Source organism: Aotus nancymaae, unplaced genomic scaffold (genome assembly GCF_030222135.1).
Source record: "Aotus nancymaae isolate 86718 unplaced genomic scaffold, 86718_ANA_hifiasm-v0.15.2.pri h1tg000059l, whole genome shotgun sequence".
Taxonomy (NCBI): Eukaryota; Metazoa; Chordata; class Mammalia; order Primates; family Aotidae; genus Aotus; species Aotus nancymaae.
This window is the reverse complement of record NW_026988473.1, coordinates 55,245,850-55,263,936: the sequence shown is the minus strand read 5'-3', so window position 1 is coordinate 55,263,936 and position 18,087 is coordinate 55,245,850. Positions and strand designations below refer to the sequence as shown.

Genomic DNA, 18,087 nt, shown 5'->3' with positions numbered 1-18,087 from the left:
CTGGGATGCTGGAAAGAGACAGCAAATCGAAAGCTGGAAATATAGGCCCTGATGGGAGGAAAGGGTAGGATAGCAGAGAAGATCTATCCTGAGTGTGGGTAAGGGGGTAGGTGGAAAGGTCTTTGAGCATAGTCTTAAATGTTTTTGGCATAGAAACATATTTTAGAATGTTATACTAATTTTGTTTTTTTCTCCTGGCCCCTTTCCTCCATGTAAAACAAGCTTGTCCAACCTGCAGACCAATGCAAATTTGTAAACTTTCTTCAAACGTGATGAAATGTTTTTGTGGTTTTTTTTTTAGTTCATCAGCTATCGTTAGTGTGTATTTTATGTGTGGCCTAAGACAACTTCCAGTGTGGCCCAGCCAAAATATTGGATAGCCCTGATAAAATATCTGCTTCTTGGTATTTAGGAAAAACTATTTTTTGAACATTAGTTCTTTATCTGTAAAGTAGGGAAGCAGTGAAAATTAAATGATATATGCAAAACACTTATCATTTTGCCTGGTCTCTGCTAAGCTCTCAATAAATAGTATTTATCTTATCCAATGTGTCAATCACTTATTGAGCATCTATTATATGTGAAGGATTATGCTAGATTTTAAGGCAGAGTTGAAGGATCATGCCCCCTTTCTCAAGGAGGTCATAGTCTGGATTGGAGGATGGGCAGACATTAAAATCAATTAAAATTCAATGGGACATATGCAGACATAAAAAGAAGACAGAGTCTCTTTTGGCAGGCGAGGGATTTACTATTAAGAATTAGTCAAGGATTTAGAGTTTAGAAGGATAAAGTGGGCTTGAACAGAGGAATACACCAGGAAGAGGAAACAGCATGTGCAAAACCTGTAAGGCAAGGGACATTGGGCATTTTCTGGGGACACTGAGCCCTAGTTCAAAGCCAATGTTTTCATGACTCTTTCCTGGTACCCTGGGAAATACACAGGGTGTGTGTCCTTTCTCTCTATTGCCCACACAGCATCTCATCAAATGCCATTTGGGTGATAAAGTTCACTCTAAATACTGTTGGCATGATCTTAGGTAAGTTAAGAAACAGCTTTTAGCCTCTTGTTCCCCATTTTCAAAAATGGGGAAGGTTGACATGAGATAGCACATATACGATTTTTAGTTAAGGGCCTGGAACCTGGTAAGTCATCAGTAGATTCCTACACAATGGACTTTGTGAAGGCAAAGACCAGGATGAATTTCTCTCTCTCTGTTGGCATTTAAAAGAAGATCGTGATGTTAGGTACTGGGGGAAGGCTGTCAAAACAGCAGACTGGATTCTAATCAAATGTAGTCTTGGCAGACATGAAACTTGATTTTGGACAATAAGTCAACAAATACACATTGATGGCTTATGTATCTGCTACTGTCCTGGAGATATAAAAATTGGAAATATTCCTGCTTTTAAGGAGCTTTAAATGCAGCTGATGAAGGAAAGACCTAGTGGGGATGACATGGCCCCGATGATCAAGAGGAAGGTGCAAGCTTTATTCTCCAAACATTTAGGTTCTCTGGGAGCTCACAGAGAAATGACACTTCAAATATGAAACGTTTTGGGGATCCTGGGTTTTCGTCGTTCTCCCATTTGGTTCTTCAGGGACTCAACTGATTGTAAAGTGGCAAAACAGATCAATGAAATGATTAAAGTTTTCTGCCAGCCTCACAATGATCAGAGCCAAGCCTCAGCTCTCCATTATCTTGATAGGCCTCAGGGACAGTCATAGATGTTTGGCATTAACTTGGGATATTATGGTGCACATTTTATTCAGCCAACAACTATTCTATACAATATTATTGAGCACCTATTATGTGTCAGTATTTCTCTAAGTACTACTAGGAATGCCATACTGAACAAGGAAGACAAAGTTCTTGTTTCATGGAACACCTATGCTAGGAGAGATTTTTATTAAAAAATCAATACATAACAAATGGATATTGAAAGTTCTATGAAGTTAGAATGACTGTTACCAAAAAGATGAAAGATAAGTGTTGGAGAGGATGCGAAGAAAAGAGAATCCTTGCACATGGTTGGTAGGAATGTAAAGTAGTACAGCCTTTATGGGAAATGGAACTGGGTATATGTCCAAAGAGATAGCTACACTCCGATGTTCATCGCAGCATTAAAGTGCTATGAAGTTAGAATGGCTATTAAATGATGTAAGATAAAAAGCATCGAAGATGGTATAGAGAAATTGTACATGGTTGGTAGAAATGTAAATAAGTATAGTCATTATGGGAAATGGTATGAAGGTTCCTCAAAAAATTAAAAATAGAACTACCATATGATCTAGCAATCCTAGTACTGGGTATATATCTGAAGGAATATGTTGAAGAGATATCTATACTCTGATGTCCACTGCAGCAGTGTGCATAATAGCCAAGATATGGAATCAGTCTTAGTGTCCATCGATGGATGAAGAAAATGTGGCTTGTGTGTGTACACACACACACACACACACACACACACACACACACACAGTGGAATACTATTCAGTTTTAGAAAGGAGGAAATTCTGTCACTTGAGAACATATGTAAATCTGGAGTTTATTATGTGAAGTGAAATAAGCCAGGCACAAAAAGACAACTATTGCATGATCTTAGATGCGGAATCTAAAAAAGTTGAACACAGAAGTAGAGAAAGTAGAATGGTAGTTCCCAGGTGTAGGGGTGTTGGGGCTGGGGAAATGTTGATCAGAGGAGATAAAATTTCAGTTAAAAGAAAAAAAGTGTAAGAGACCTATTGTATAAAATGGGAACTACAGTTAACGACAATGTATTATATTCTTGAAACTTATGAAGAGAGATTTTAACTGTTCTCACCACAAAAATGGAAAAGTATGTGAGGTAATATATGTTTATTAGCTTGATTTAGCCATTCCACAATGTATAGACATTTAAAAACTCCATGTTGTACATGATAAACATATACAATTTTAATGAAAAATAAATTTTAAAAGTGCTGTGGGAAAAAACAGGATAAGACAGAAAATGACATGGAGCATAGTTTTAGACAGGGTAGTCAGGCCTTTCTGAGGTGACATTTTGTAGAAATCTTGATGAAACAAGTGAACAAAGTGTACAGCTTTGTGGAGATCAGTGCTCTGGGCAAAAGGAACAGATGTACAGGCCTTGATGTCTGGAATGTGTTTGGTGAATTGGAGGGAAAGTATCGGGCCAGCTGCTGGAGTGGAGTAATTAAGAGGAGATGGTAGGAGAGGTAGCGAAGGTCCAGAGACCAAAGGGTATTTGTAAGCCATGGTGAAGACTGAATTTTGTTTGATCCGTGGTGGAAAACTATTAAAAGATTTTGAACAGGGTTCTGTTGTACTGTGACTTAAACTTTAAAATACCTACTCTGGGTTCGATGTAAGAGACAAGGATAGAAGAGTTGTTATTGTTACAAAAGTTGTTGTTATGGCCAATGCAGGAAATGATTGTGCCTTAGACCACAGTGGCAGCAGGGAGGCAATGAGAAGTGATTACACTTGGGATATGCTTTGAAGGTCCAGCTGATAGGATTTGTTGGTAGATTGATTCAGTGTGGGGTTCTGAGAATGCGACGGGCTTCAAGGAAGGCTCCAATCTGAGGAGCTGAGTAAAGGGAAGGGCTTCAGTGCAATGGGAAACACAAAGAGAAAGGTAGGATTAAAGGGGCGGAGGGAGAGAGGAATCAGTTCCGTTTCGGACATGTAAGGTTGGTCCTGTATATTAGATAAAAATAGATGTTAGCAAAGAAAATAATTTACCAATTTGAAGTTCAGGGGAGATATATGAGTTGAAGATATAGAGTTGGGAGTTATTAAAATAGATAATTAAAGCCATGAAAAATGATGAAAATACCTACAAATCAGTATGCAAAGAGAAGAGACTCAGAGGAGAGGAAGAAAAGAACTAGCCAGCAGAAGACAATACTAATGAAAGAAAGAAAACCTACAAGATAATATTGTTCAGGAAACCAGGAACTGGGAAGTGCTCAACCGCCAAATGCTATTGGGTAAAATGGGGTTGGACAAAATGAGGATGCAAAGGCATAAGAATAATACAATGTGTGGTGATTCCTCAAGGATCTAGAACTAGAAATACCATTTAATCCAGCAATCCCATTACTAGGTATATACCCAAAGGATAATAAATCATTCTGTTATAAAGACATATGTACATGTATGTTTATTGTGGCACTATTCACAATAGCAAAGACTTGGAACCAACCTAAATGCCCATCAATGAAACACTGGATAAAGAAAATGTGGCACATATACACCATGGAATACTATGTAGCCTTAAAAAGGGATGAGTTCATGTCCTTTGCAGGGACATGGATAAAGCTGGAGACCATCATTCTCAGCAAACTGACACAAGAACAGAAAACCAAACACTGCATGTTCTTACTCATAAGTGGGAGTTGAACAATGACAACACATTGGCACAGGGAGAGGAACATCACACACTGGAGCCTGTCAGTGGTTGGGGAGCTAGGGGAGGGATACCAGGAGGTAGGGGAATAGGGGAGGGATAGCATTAGAGAAATACCTAATGTAGATGACAGGGTGATGGATGCAGCAAACCACCATGCATACCTATGCAACAAACCTGCATGTTCTGCACATGTACCCCAGAACTTAAAGTATAATAAAAAAAGAAGAATGATACTATGGACTTTGGGGACTTGGGGGGTAGAGTGGGAGGGTGTGAGGGATGAAAGACAACAAATATGGTGCAGTGTATACTGCTCGAGTGATGGGTGTACCAGGTTATCAAAAATCTCCACCAAAGAACTTACTCATGTAAACAAATACCACCTGTACCTCAGTAACTTATGGAAAAAAAAAACCAAACAATTATTTGTGTTTTCAAACAAATGGTGCTGGGAAAAATGGATATCCACATGCAAAAGACTGAAGTTAGACCCTCACCATATACAAAAATTAAATCAAATGGATCAAAGACGGACCACAAGATCTAAAATTGTAAAACTCATACAAGAAAACATAAGGGAAAGTTTCAGGACTTTGGATTTGGCAATATTTTCTTGGTTATGACACAAAAAGTATAGACATCAAAAGAAAAATAAATTGGACTTCATAAAAACTAATATGGCAACCTACAGACTAGGAGAGTGTTTGCAAAGCATACATCTAATAAGGTTTTACTATCCAGAATAAAGAACTCCTACAACTCAACAATACCCAATAATCCAATTCAAAAATGGGCAAATAACAAACATTTTCTGAAGATGTACAAATGACCAATAAAAAAGAGGTCCAACATCAGTAATCGTTAGGGAAATACAAATTGAAACACATTGAGATATTATTTCACACCCAGTAGGATGGCTATGATCAAAATCCAGAAAATAGCATTAATGAGGAAGTGGTAAGGTTGGAACCATGCATACTGCTGGTGGGAATGCAAAATAGTGTAGCAACTGTGAAAAATGGTATATGGTGGATTCTCAAAATAATTAAATATAGAGTTACTTCAATCTTTCCCTAACACAGCCTGGTATGTTCCACAGTGACTGTCCTAATATAAGCTTGTGAACTTCAAGTCCAGATTACCATCTCTATATAGTTTGTATCTGCTAAACTTAATTCAAACTTTCACAATGCAAGCTCTGAGTAGAAGTCCACCTCAACCCAATGTGTTCTGGAGACTCAAGGTGTGAAAGACAAGTCCTTATTTCTGAGGGACAAGAGTTAGGATAACTGATGGAAGATCTGTGTGTCTTTGGGGGAAGAAATGGAATGTGACCAGAATACAGTGTCAGTAGAAGCTGTTGGGTTCTCATGTAGAGTTATTTCAGGTTAAAGGACTTAGAGGCTATTCTGAAAACCAACTTCCTTTCTCAGGACCATGGCAAAATAGCAAGCTCTAAGACCAGTGATAAGAGGACTTATTAATATATTGGTCTTAGTAATGGTTCATAATTGAACAACAACATTGATAATTATTCCTCAATGATCATTAGATCACCCCACCCCCACCCTTACTTCCCACCCAGTAAGGTGGGAAGGACTGGGATTATTGTCCCTACAACAAGAAACAATCCTAAGAACAGAGAGGTTAAGTGCCTTGTCGAGGTCACAAGCTGAGACAAACCTTGATCTGTCACCTATTACCTTAACTCACAGCTCTGTCTGCCAAACTAAAACATCCAAACTCCAAACAAAACAAAGAAGTAATAGATAACCTTGACCAAGTTATGCCTGAACTCCACTTTTCTGGGTCACAATCGGAAAGCGTACCCATAAGGGAGCTGCTTCTGTATTCTTAGGAGGCTCTATACTGCAGGGGAGGAAGAGGAGGGTGGAGAAGGGCACACTGATTACTGAAATTACATTCCATACTGCCTTGAGGGAGAGGCATGATCAAACACCCCAGAATGGTGAGGGAGTAGGGCCTGTAGGAAGCCAGAGGCAGGAATCCCAGAAGACTAGAGCCTGAAGCAGAGAAGGCTCCTAGAGTTGGCCCCAGAGAAAAGATCAGACTCACCATGAAGCCCTTTCAGGGTGTTCCTCAGGGACAGGACCTGTTTTGTTTTTCTTTTGGGAAAAGAGTAAACAATTATGAGGATATAGCCAGACCCTCCCTTTCCTATTCTCTTTCCCAGCTGTTCTCTAAGAGAGGAAAACCACCAGTTTTTCCTGAAGCCCGAGGAAAATGAATTGAGCTTCTTGCTGAGGGGTGAGCACAAACTGGGGCAATGGTGTAAGGGGAAGACCTGGCAGATAGAGGGGACTGTGAGACAGCTGACACAGATGGGACCAGGGACAAGACGACCAGGGAGGGGTGTGTATGCTGGAATCACCTGGCTCCTGGGGCTGGAACTAGGTACTCGTGTGCGCGGGTCAAGTCAAGGGCGTATGAGATGGGGGAGCAGCGAAAACAGGAACCACCAGGATAATGGCAGAAATCAGACAAAACAGTAATCACTAGAGGGAATATCCAAAGGCAGAGCAGAGACCTGGTGGGAGAAGAGTGTTTAATATTTGAGGGGAATAGGCTAGGTCCGGAAGTTGAGCTGTGGAGTGCACAGAGCAGAATCCAGCTCTTGCAGACCTCTTATGCTCAGACAACCCATCTTCATCTCAGGCATTACCTTACCTCCTGATTCTCTTCTCATTCGTGTATATCTCTAACAGGAGAGCTCTCAATCCTTCTCAAAATACTGCTTCTGTAAGCTTCAGATCCTCCATGTCATCATTATCAGAGGAAACACTTTCCTGCCTCTCAGGCATCCACTCCTTTTCGTGTTGTGCAATAGGGACCTCCTCCAGAAAACCTCAGCATTTAGCTAAGACCCAGACCATGTTAGTCACTTCCTTCCTACTGCACATTCTGACCCACTGTAAGTCGTAGCTGCTCGAATAGTCCAGGATAAAAAGAAGGTTGAAATAAGGAGGTGGGAAGGACAGGTCGGGTACATTTACTTATTGAAGTTTTCAGCAACAACTCGTTACATCTTTGCAGCATGGTCTTATAGTGGTCCTATAGACCAGGGGTCCCCAACCCCTGGCCACAGACTGGTACCTGTCCATGACCTGTTAGGAACTGGGATGCACAGCAGGAAGTGAACAGTAGCCGAGAGAGCATTATTGCCTGAGCTCTGCCTTCTGTCAGATCAGCCAGAGCATTAGATTCTCATAGGAGCACAAACCCTGCTCTGAACTGCACATGTGAGGGATCTAGGCTGTACCACTCCTTATGAGAGTCTAATGCCTGTAGTAGGAGTCAGGAGATGTGAAATTTAGTCCTAGATCTACTGCTTACTTCCTCCATGGCCATTTGGAGACTCAGTTTCCCAAACTCATCATTCTAAGGTCCTCTCAGGATACAGGTGTGGCCTGCCATGTAGATAACAGCACTGACTGAATATTCTGTAAGTATGGAGCCCCATGTACTCTTGGGGGAGACAAAGTCTTCTTTTTGTTGTTTGTTGACCTCTTGACTGTGAAGGCAGGAAACAAACGTAAGACGATGACATGTAAGGACTGGACAAAGCACTCATGCCAAGCAGGTTCAAGGGTGTTGGGCCAGAAGACCAGATAAGCAGAGTCAGATGGTGAGTGGAATTAGAGGTACATTTGAATGGACACTGGAAAGAGGGATGGTTGACAGATTGTTAGGCATTTTAAAACAGAATAGGGAAGCTGTGGGACTGAGGACAAATAAATGGGAGGCCAGGTGTGGGCAGCAGGAGCACACCAGGAGTAAGGGATATGAGGCCACTCAGGGAGCAGGGAGCCCTGTTTGGAATTGAAATATATTTGCTTAGGATAAGGGTGACAACATGTATAAGAGGACATTCTTTTATTTATTCAAGAAATAGTTAGCAAGTGCCTCTGTGGGATCTAGTTGTGGTAAAGATACAAAAGAGCCCTCTCATCATGGGGCTTCCATGCTGTCCATCCCAAAGCTGAGTCCTGGAGAAAATGCACAGATATGTTAGACTTTGAGGCAAAGTTTCTAATGAGAGGCTTTTGTTCTGACCTAGTTAAAAAAACAGTGATAGGAAATTTCATAGAATTTCCATCTGTGGAGGTGAGTCTCAGTTTGGATCAGAGGGTGGTATATTATGCAGTGGCAAGGGAGGAGTAAGTTTCTCCAGGAAGGGAGTCATTCATGCATTCATTTAAAAAAGCACTGGGCCGGGCGAGGTGGCTCACGCCTGTAATCCCAGCACTTTGGGAGGCCGAGGTGGGTGGATCACGAGGTCAACAGATCAAGACCATCCCGGTCAACATGGTGAAACCCCGTCTCTACTAAAAATACAAAAAATTAGCTGGGCACGGTGGCATGTGCCTGTAATCCCAGCTACTCAGGAGGCTGAGGCAGGAGAATTGCCTGAACCCAGGAGGCGGAGGTTGCGGTGAGCCGAGATCGTGCCATTGCACTCCAGCCTGGGTAACAAAAGAGAAACTCCGTCTCAAAAGAAAAAGAGGAAAAAAAAAAAAAAGCACTTTCCTGTTCCTAGTGCTGTTCTTTATGGCCACAAAAGGGGGAACAACAGACACTGGGGCCTATCCTGGGTGAGAGGAGCGAGAGGAGCAGAAAAAATAACTATTGGGTATTAGGTTTAGTACCTGAGTGATGGAATAATCTGTACAACAAACCCCCATGACACACATTTACCTATATAACAAACCTACACGTGTACCCCTGAACCTAAAAGGTTAAAAAAAGTTAAAAATAAAAAGGCACTTACTGAGTATCAACCACATTCAGTAAAGTCTGAACACAGAAATGAATAAAGTCACAGCCTTTGTACTCAAAGAATGTACAGCCTGATGAATGGATAGATACATGCAAAGGTAACACAGATGGTACCCTCATTGTCCTATGTGATCCAATGCATTAGTGAATCTTCATTGAAATGACTGAGAACATCTTCCTGGAGGAGTCTGAAAAAACTTCATCAAGAAGGTGGCAGGATCTTGACTAGGTATGAAAGTGGGCAGGGGAAAGAATTCCAGATAAATAGTGTGAGCTACAAACATTACTCTTTCAGGAAACGGCAGATAACCCAGTGTGGTTGAACCTAAGATGAATATAGAGGCGGCTAAAAGGAGTGAGGCCCACAATTTAGGCAGGAATAGGTTTTCACACGTTTAGTGATTTTTGTTTTCCTTGTAGCAGTGAAACGCTATTAAGTGGTTTTCAGCAGGGAAATGTTAGGTTGGCCCAAAAGCAATTGTAGTTTTTGCATGAGAAGTAATGGTAAAAACTGCAATTACTTGCACCAACCTAATAGAATATGTGGTCTGTCACACTGTAGTGGATGAGGTGAACAGGGGCAGAAAACTAAGGAGGTCTTTATACCGACAGAGGAAAGAGATGATGAGGTGTGAATTACGGAAGGCACAGGGCAGAGAAAGAACAACAGTATGAGAAAATTCAGGGGCAGGATCAAGGGCCACCGTCACTGACCGAGGAAGAGCTCCATGAGCTCCAGCATCTGTGGAAGGCCGTATGGATGGAGAATAATGAAGGGAGAAGTGGAAGAGATGAGGCCGAAAAGTGATAGTGACAAGACCATGCAGGATCTTGTAAACTAGAGTTAGAATGTGCATTCCATCCTAAGTACAGTGGTAACCCATGAAGGCTTTAGTGAAGACCTAAGCATGATAGAATTTGCTATCTTAAATGTCCTTTTTGGCTGCAGTACAGAGAATGAAATATTACAGAGGGTACAAGATTCCATACCACTGAGAAGAGTTAGGAGACTTTTGTAGTCTAGATGAAAGATGATGGTGACTTAAATAGGAGTGCTTGACAAGGCACACACACACAAGAGTAGGGACTAGAACATTTTGCAGGTTGATCACACTTGCCTTTTGAAATTGGATAGAAAGGAAGAGGGGAAGAGGAAAGGGACTGAATCAAGGGTTTCTGACCTAGCTATGGGATGGATGGTAGTAATGCATACTGAGATAAGCTAGTCATGAAGAGGAAAGAGTTTGTGGAGAGAGATTTCTGTTTTGGCCCTATTTTGTTTGAGATGCCTGTGAGACCTCTAAGTGGAACTACCCAGTGGGAAGTAGGATGCGCTCAGAGTAGAAGCTATACATTTGAACCTTCCCTGAATATTGATTTCTTTTGGCATTTTTGCCACCTAAGAGAGCACCTAGAGAAGTATGAGAATAAAAGGGGAACAAAAGAGGAGACGAAGAGAGAGAGGGGAATAAATAAGCAAATCATGTAAGGGGAGAAGTGGAGATAGAATCTAGATTGGAGGGGATTTAAAATTAAGAGATGAAGTAGAGAATGAATTAGCTTTTTCAACAAATGTTGCTGTGAAGGGAAACAGAATTGAGGTGTGTTAGACGGAGAGAGATATAAGGCCAAGGGATGCAGGATTGTGCTGATGTCAAGAAAAGCATTTTAGAAAAGGGGCAGATCTGTGTGGGGAGGGAGACTATTGTAATGACAAATAGCAGTTTTACACTGCTTTACAGTTTACAGGGACTCTTCTCATTATGATTTTATCTTTCCTCATGATTAAACTGTAAAACTGTCATGGAAGATATGGTTATGCCTTCATCTATAGGTGAGGAACCTAAATATTTAAAAATTTCAGTGATTAATACTAGTTTCCATTGGTAGTCTGACGGCACAGTCATTACTTAAACCCAAATCTTTAAGTTCTAATTTTTTTTCCTATATCATGGTAGTGAGCTTGAGTTATATTTCTGTTAATTTGAATATGCTGGATTTATACTCCTTAGGGAGCAATGAGGTAGAAGCAGAAGAGTGTGATTTAAGACATTGGATTTGGAGGCAGGAAACCAGAGTTCTCAAAGCTCAAGTTTCATCTTTGATGTTTTCCAACTCTGATTGTTAATGACTTAATCTTTTGTTTTCTCGAGTCATGAAAGTGTCTACATTTACCGAGCACTATGTTTTAGATTTGTGCTAAGTGTTTTAAAAGATCTCAAAATCCTCAAAAGAGAGTTTTTAGGCAGGAACTGAAAAAAAAGTGGCAAGAGGTGGTGCAGGTCAAATATTATGGAAGAAAATGTTTAAAGGTTTTCAAAGGAAATGTCAAAAGGTGGAAAAAGATAGAACAATAAGGATCACAGATGGAAAAATACTAGTGTGAAGGGAATCGATCAGTCTTGCAGAAAGGTGGGTGTGGGGCATCTCTTCTTCTGAATGTCGTGAAGGCCAGGAAGGAAGGCGAGTGAAGGAAGAAGTATGTAGAGATGAAAGTTAAACTGCACTTAGGTGAAAGAACAGCAAAAGGGCTTCTCATGTGCTCAGGTTACCTGGAGGTAGGGCTTTAGTTGGAGGGATTTCTGAGTGTCAAATAAGGACTTACGGAACCCTGCTAGAAAAAAATAATCTAAAGAACTTGTAGGGAAGTGAATTATTACAAAGTGCTAACTATATTAATTTTTCATATGATCAAGATTGATATTTCAGGGCAGAAACTCTTTCATAACTGGGAGTGTAGTTTGAGTTGGGAGGCAATAGGAAGACAGTGACAGTAACTGTTTATGGGTAGGATTTGAATTAAGCAGCAATTTGTATTCTTTACAAAGTTGCTTTTGGCCATAAGCAGACCACAAAAGGCTCTTCCTCCACTTGATTTCTCAATAAGCCTGCTTTGTAATACTAGCTTTATTGGAATTAAATGTTCTGAACACCCAGTGATTTTAAAAGCACCTAAAAGGCAAGGACCATGCATAATATTTGATAAAACATATGATTTTCTAATTTCTTTTAATGTCTAAAAATGAGAATAAGAGCTAATCTTCCCACAAGAATGACCAGAGTTGTGAGCATTGCAATTCTGATATTGAATATTCTCTGGAAGGGCACTGTGGAAGCAGATAAGGAGGAAGAGAATTCCCAGGAGCCATGTCAGCCTCCAATACCACCTCAACACATCCAGCTGCCTTCTTGTTGATGGGGATTCCAGGCCTGGAGCACCTGCACATCTGGATCTCCATCCCCTTCTGCTCAGCATATACACTGGCCCTGCTTGGAAACTGCACCCTCCTTCTCATCATCTAGGTTGACGCAGCCCTCCATGAGCCCACGTACCTCTTTCTGGCCATGTTGGCAGCCATTGACCTGGTCCTTTCCTCCTCAACACTGCCCAAAATGCTTGCCATCTTCTGGTTCAGGGATCGGGAGATCAACTTCTTTGCCTGCCTGGTCCAGATGTTCTTCCTTCACTCCTTCTCCATCATGGAGTCAGCAGTGCTGCTGGCCATGGCCTTTGACCGCTATGTGGCCATCTGCAAGCCACTGCACTACACCACGGTCCTGACTGGGTCCCTCATCACCAAAATTGGCATGGCTGCTGTGGCCCGGGCTGTGACCCTGATGACTCCACTCCCCTTCCTGCTGAGAGGCTTCCACTACTGCCGAGGCCCAGTGATTGCCCACTGCTACTGTGAACACATGGCTGTGGTGAGGCTGGCGTGTGGGGACACTCACTTCAACAATATCTATGGCATTGCTGTGGCCATGTTTATTGTGGTGTTGGACCTGCTCTTTGTTATCCTGTCTTATGTCTTCATCCTTCGGGCAGTTCTCCAGCTCGCCTCTCAGGAGGCCCGCTACAAGGCATTTGGGACATGTGTGTCTCACATAGGTGCCATCTTAGCCTTTTATACACCTGTGGTCATCTCTTCAGTCATGCACCGTGTGGCCCGCCATGCTGCCCCTCATGTTCACATCCTCCTCGCCAATTTCTATCTGCTCTTCCCGCCCATGGTCAATCCCATGATCTATGGCGTCAAGACCAAGCAGATTCGTGAGAGAGTCTTGGGAGTATTCCTAAGAAAGGACGTATAGTGTGAGGTGGAGAAAGAGTGAGTTGGCTTGCGTGCTGGATCTGGAGACAGGCTGTGGTAGGATGTGCAGGGCTGCCAGGATCTTAATGTTTAGTTTTTTCCTTTAAAAAAAAAAATCCTGAAACTCAGAGCCACTGATCTGTTTAGGACTCGTGGATCTTTTTCCTCCGGTAGCCTCTGGATTGAACGTGCTGACTGTGCTGTCTCCTTACAGTGCCCTCACTCCTATCAGTAACTTGACAGTCTTGACCCATGGGTCTCCCAGTGACTTCACTGAAAGACACGAAGATGCTTCCAACTTCATTTGCTTAAGACAAGGCTTTGAAAATCTGAGTTTCTATTCTTTGTCATTGAGAATTTAGTGAACTATCCACTCAGGACCTGGGTAAGGACCAACAGTACATCCGATATTGGAATCCTTCATTCATTCTGACTAGTGATGCCAGCTTCTGATGAAATTCTCTTGGTGTTAGGAAGTTTGCAACATTCTAGGGCTGCAGGTTCTGAGTAAGAAACCTATGTTTGCTAGAAAATCATTTTTTCACTTAAGCCAGTCTGCGTATTCTTTGACTTATATTTACCAATCCATCCTCATGTCCAATTCATCTCATCAAGTACTTTGAATAAGACATGTTCTCTGGCTATGTATCATGCAACTGTTTCTTTGCACATAGATGTATCTTATGTTTTTAAGAATGAGAATTGCTCATTTATTTACTAACGCCACCAAATCTGTGATAGAGGATGGGGATTTATATACTAAGTTAGGGATGCCAGACTTGTGTTTTTTTCCTAAGACTGAAAAGGAAATGATAATTATGATAGATTCTTTTCTCTGAAATTCTCATCCCAAGGCCCAGCATAGTAAAAGAAGAGCAAGACCAAGCAGATAGTAGCCAAGAATATCGATTTGTTTCTCTTTTCCTATCTCATGTGAACTTACCTAGATAATTCTCTACTGATCATGACAACACAACTAAGCTTTTCACACAAGCCCTGTACAAAGGCATTGTTCTGCTGTTATCTTGTGACCCCCTTGTTTCCTCAGAAACTATTGTTTAGGAGTTATATATCTCTATCACTATTACTCTGTCTTTCTATTTATCTATCTCTATTATTTAGCCTTGAAAGATAATTTCCAAGCCTACGTCAGGTGGGGCGTAGAAGGTTGGAAGCTGTCCAGGAGGGAAGAGTAGAGCAAGAACCTGGAGTTTTACTTCCACTTATATTCCACCTCTGCTGTCATAATTCCCTTTGACACAAAAACAAATACCCCAGAGAAATAATGTATTACATAAAATTTGCTACATGCTAGATATATATATTTTTGGAGTACATGTGATATTCTGATATATTCATATAACAAATAATGATCAAGTCAGGATAACTGGAATATCCATGACTTTAAGTGTTTTTCTTTATGGTAGGAACATTCAAATTATTATCTTCTAGCTACTTTGAAATATACAGATTGTTTTCTATAGTTTCCCTACTGATTTTTTGAACACCATGTCTTATTTCTTATATCTAGCTGTATTTTTGTACTCAATCTCTCTTCCTCCCCACCTCCCTTCCCCGCCCCCAGTAACCACCAATCTGCTATTTTTGTGAGTTCTACTTTCTTAGCCATTCACATGAGAGAAATACAGTAATTGTTTTTCTGTGCCTGGCTTATTTTACTTAATGACCTATAGTTTCATTTGTGTTGCTGCAAGCGACAGGATTTCATTCTTTCTTATGGCTGAATAATATTCCATGAGTAGATGTATCATATTTTCTTTATTCTTTCATATATTAATAGCACATTGATTCCATATTTTGGTTTTTGTGTCTAGTGCTAAATATGGGAATACAGATATCTCTTTGATATATTTATTTCCTTTCTTTTGAATAAATACTTAGTGGGATTACTAGATCTCATGGTAGTTATAGTTTTAGTTTTTTGAGGAACTTCCATACTGTTTTTTATAGGGGCTATATTAATTTGCATTCCCTTCAAAATTGCTGAGGACTAGATATGCTAATGGTGGCACAGGGAGGACTTTGTTTAGCCTTAGATGAAAAGTATTGCTTTTGGCTAAACCAACTGGGAAAAGTACAGGACAATATCATAGAACTCTGAAATCAAGCCTCTGTTTATGGGAACTTGCCTCTCAGAGTTGGTTAGATTGGGAAGGAGCTTAGAAATGGTTCTCCTAGTTTTGCACCTTTTTGGTCCACGTCTTTTAAATCTAAACCCAATTTGTCTCCTCTCAACCTCAGGCCATCACGCTCCAGATGATCCTCAGCGAGGGATATTGTCCTCTCAATATTCAAGAGGTACCCTTCTACAGGGAACCACTAGACTGCTCATCAGTGGACAGGAGGCAAAATTCTACCTTTGTCTCCCTTGGGCCTGGCTGGATACCACTTTCACCAACCCACTGAGTCACCCTCTTGCCCTCATAGCAAGAGGCCAAGACCCACGGAACCACCACCATCCCTCTGTCAGCAGGAAGCAGTTATAGAAAACAGATCTTTATTCATTTTCTCCCAAAGATTTGGGGTCTTGAGGGAGGAAATGTTACAGGGAGTTAGACATACATAAGTGGGACAGGAGGGGACCCTACCACCTACCAACCAGGAATGTCTGATGCTAATCAGATGACGGTTGAGCAGTTACCACACTGCCCCTCTAAAAATAACTTGGCAGCCAGCGCCAGGGAGAGACAATCTCCTGATGGTCCACAGCTGCCACACTAAAGTTTTAGTTGAACGCAGGTGCTTAAGAGAAGCAACTTCCCAAACAGATGAACACACTTGAGATTGGTAATCAGCTTCCAATAATATCACGGGTGAGCCTGGGTATGTTCATTAAAAGACAAAATGGCAAAGTATGACTTTCCAGAAGTATTCTGCCAGAAAACTGAAGAAAGCCTCTGATGGGCATGCATACAATTTTTTTCTTTTTTTTTTTTAATTGCATTTTAGGTTTTGGGGTACATGTGAAGAACATGCAAGATTGTTGCATAGGTGCATACGTGGCAGTGTAATTTGCTGCCTTCCTCCCCTTCACCTATATGTGGCGTTTCTCCCCATGCTATCTCTCCCCAACTCCCCACCCCCTGCTGTCCCTCCCCTATTTTCCCCAACAGACCCCAGTGTGTAGTGCTCCCCTCCCTGTGTCCATGTGTTCTCATTGTTCAACACCCGCCTATGAGTGAGAACATACGGTGTTTGATTTTGTGTTCTTGTGTCAGTTTGCTGAGAATGATGGTTTCCAGGTTCATCCATGTCCCTACAAAGAACGCGAACTCACTTACAATTTCTTAAACACACTGCACATGCTCACTTCCCAAGGGTGAGGAGGGCACCGTGCATGCAGGCAGTGCACCCTAAGGGAAGAATCATGGCAAAGGGGTGCAAGACCCTGGAAGTGGGCCAGCTTATAAAGTCCTAGGATCAAGATTAAATGGGGCACTTGTCCTTCAAGTCACCTGCTTGGGTCTCTTCCAAGTGCATTTTTCTTTTTTTCTTCCTCTAAAGTTTTTAAATAAACTTCCACTCCTGCTCTGAGACTTGCCTTGGTCTCTTTTTCTGTGTTATGCCCCTCAAATTCTTTTTTCTGAGGCGGCAAGAATTGAGGTTGCTGCAGACCTGTACAGATTCACTGCTGATAACTTGGATACCTTATATACCTATAACAGAAGCAGATTTGGAACTAGATATTGGGAAGAGGCTGGAAAAATCTGGAGGAGTATCTTAAAAGCCTAGCTTCTGATGAGGGCTCAGAGGACAAAAAGATTAGAGAAATTTGAAACTTTAGAGATTAAGTGGTTGTGGCCAGAATGCTGGTAAAAATATGAAGAGTAAAGGCCATTTTGCTGAGGTTTCAGATGGAATTGAAGGAATATTATTGAAAATAGGAGTAAAGACCATCCCTGTCATAAATTGGCAAGGACTCAGCTGAACTGTGTTCATGCCCAAGGGCTTCATGAAGGTCCAAACCTGACAGTGATGAACTAGGGTACTTGGCTGAAGAAGTTTCTAAACAAAATATAGAAGGTTCTGTATGGGGTTAATTTTGACCCCTTATACTGAGATTCAGGAGCAAAGGACTAATTTAAAAACAATTTATGGTTATAAGGGAAGTAAAGTGGAAAGATTTGGAAAACTCTCAGCCCCTCCATGTAAAGAGTAAAAAAAGTGTATTCAGGAGAGGAAACCAAGAATGTAGCCCAGCCATAATTTGCTAAAGAGGTTAACATGGATTGAAAGGAACCAGGTGCATTCCTCAAGACAATGGAAGTATAATTTGAAATACCAAAATAGATACCCCTTTATCAACTGATATGATAAGATTAAGGAAACAAAAGTTACCTGCTGGTTGAGGATTCAGGGCTTGGCTGGCACAGCAACTTCCTAAATTCCTTATGGCTACAAGAAGAACCACACTCTTGCTAATCTCCCTAACAACAGGAGCTCTCAGGTAGATTGTCAAACCTTTCCTGATTTACAACCCAGGCCACTACAATTCTGATTAGACAGAGGACTTGCCTTACATTCTTTCCTGATAAACAACGGCAGACCTCAGGCCAGTCTCAGCAAGCTCATAGAGACTGCACGAACAGTCCTTGTGTCCTATAGTTTGTCTTTTGACAACAGGCAAAATAAAGAGCCAAGTTCTACCCCATTTTCATGCTAAAACCCCACTGCAAAATGAACATGAGATGTATGTTCCATATGTTTACCCATTACGCATATGCTCAATTACCCTCATAAATATGTGTAGCTTTTT

At 41.3% G+C, this 18,087-nt stretch overlaps 1 protein-coding gene across 1 annotated transcript; it reads left to right on the top strand.

Annotated features, from left to right (window-relative positions):
• The first annotated feature begins 12,358 nt into the window (after nt 1–12,358).
• LOC105720162 (olfactory receptor 52K2) lies at nt 12,359–13,311 on the top strand. The gene is given in 1 exon segment (XM_012456466.3): nt 12,359–13,311. A coding segment is annotated over 1 exon segment (945 nt). The 5' UTR covers nt 12,359–12,366.
• Nucleotides 13,312–18,087: the final 4,776 nt, after the last annotated feature.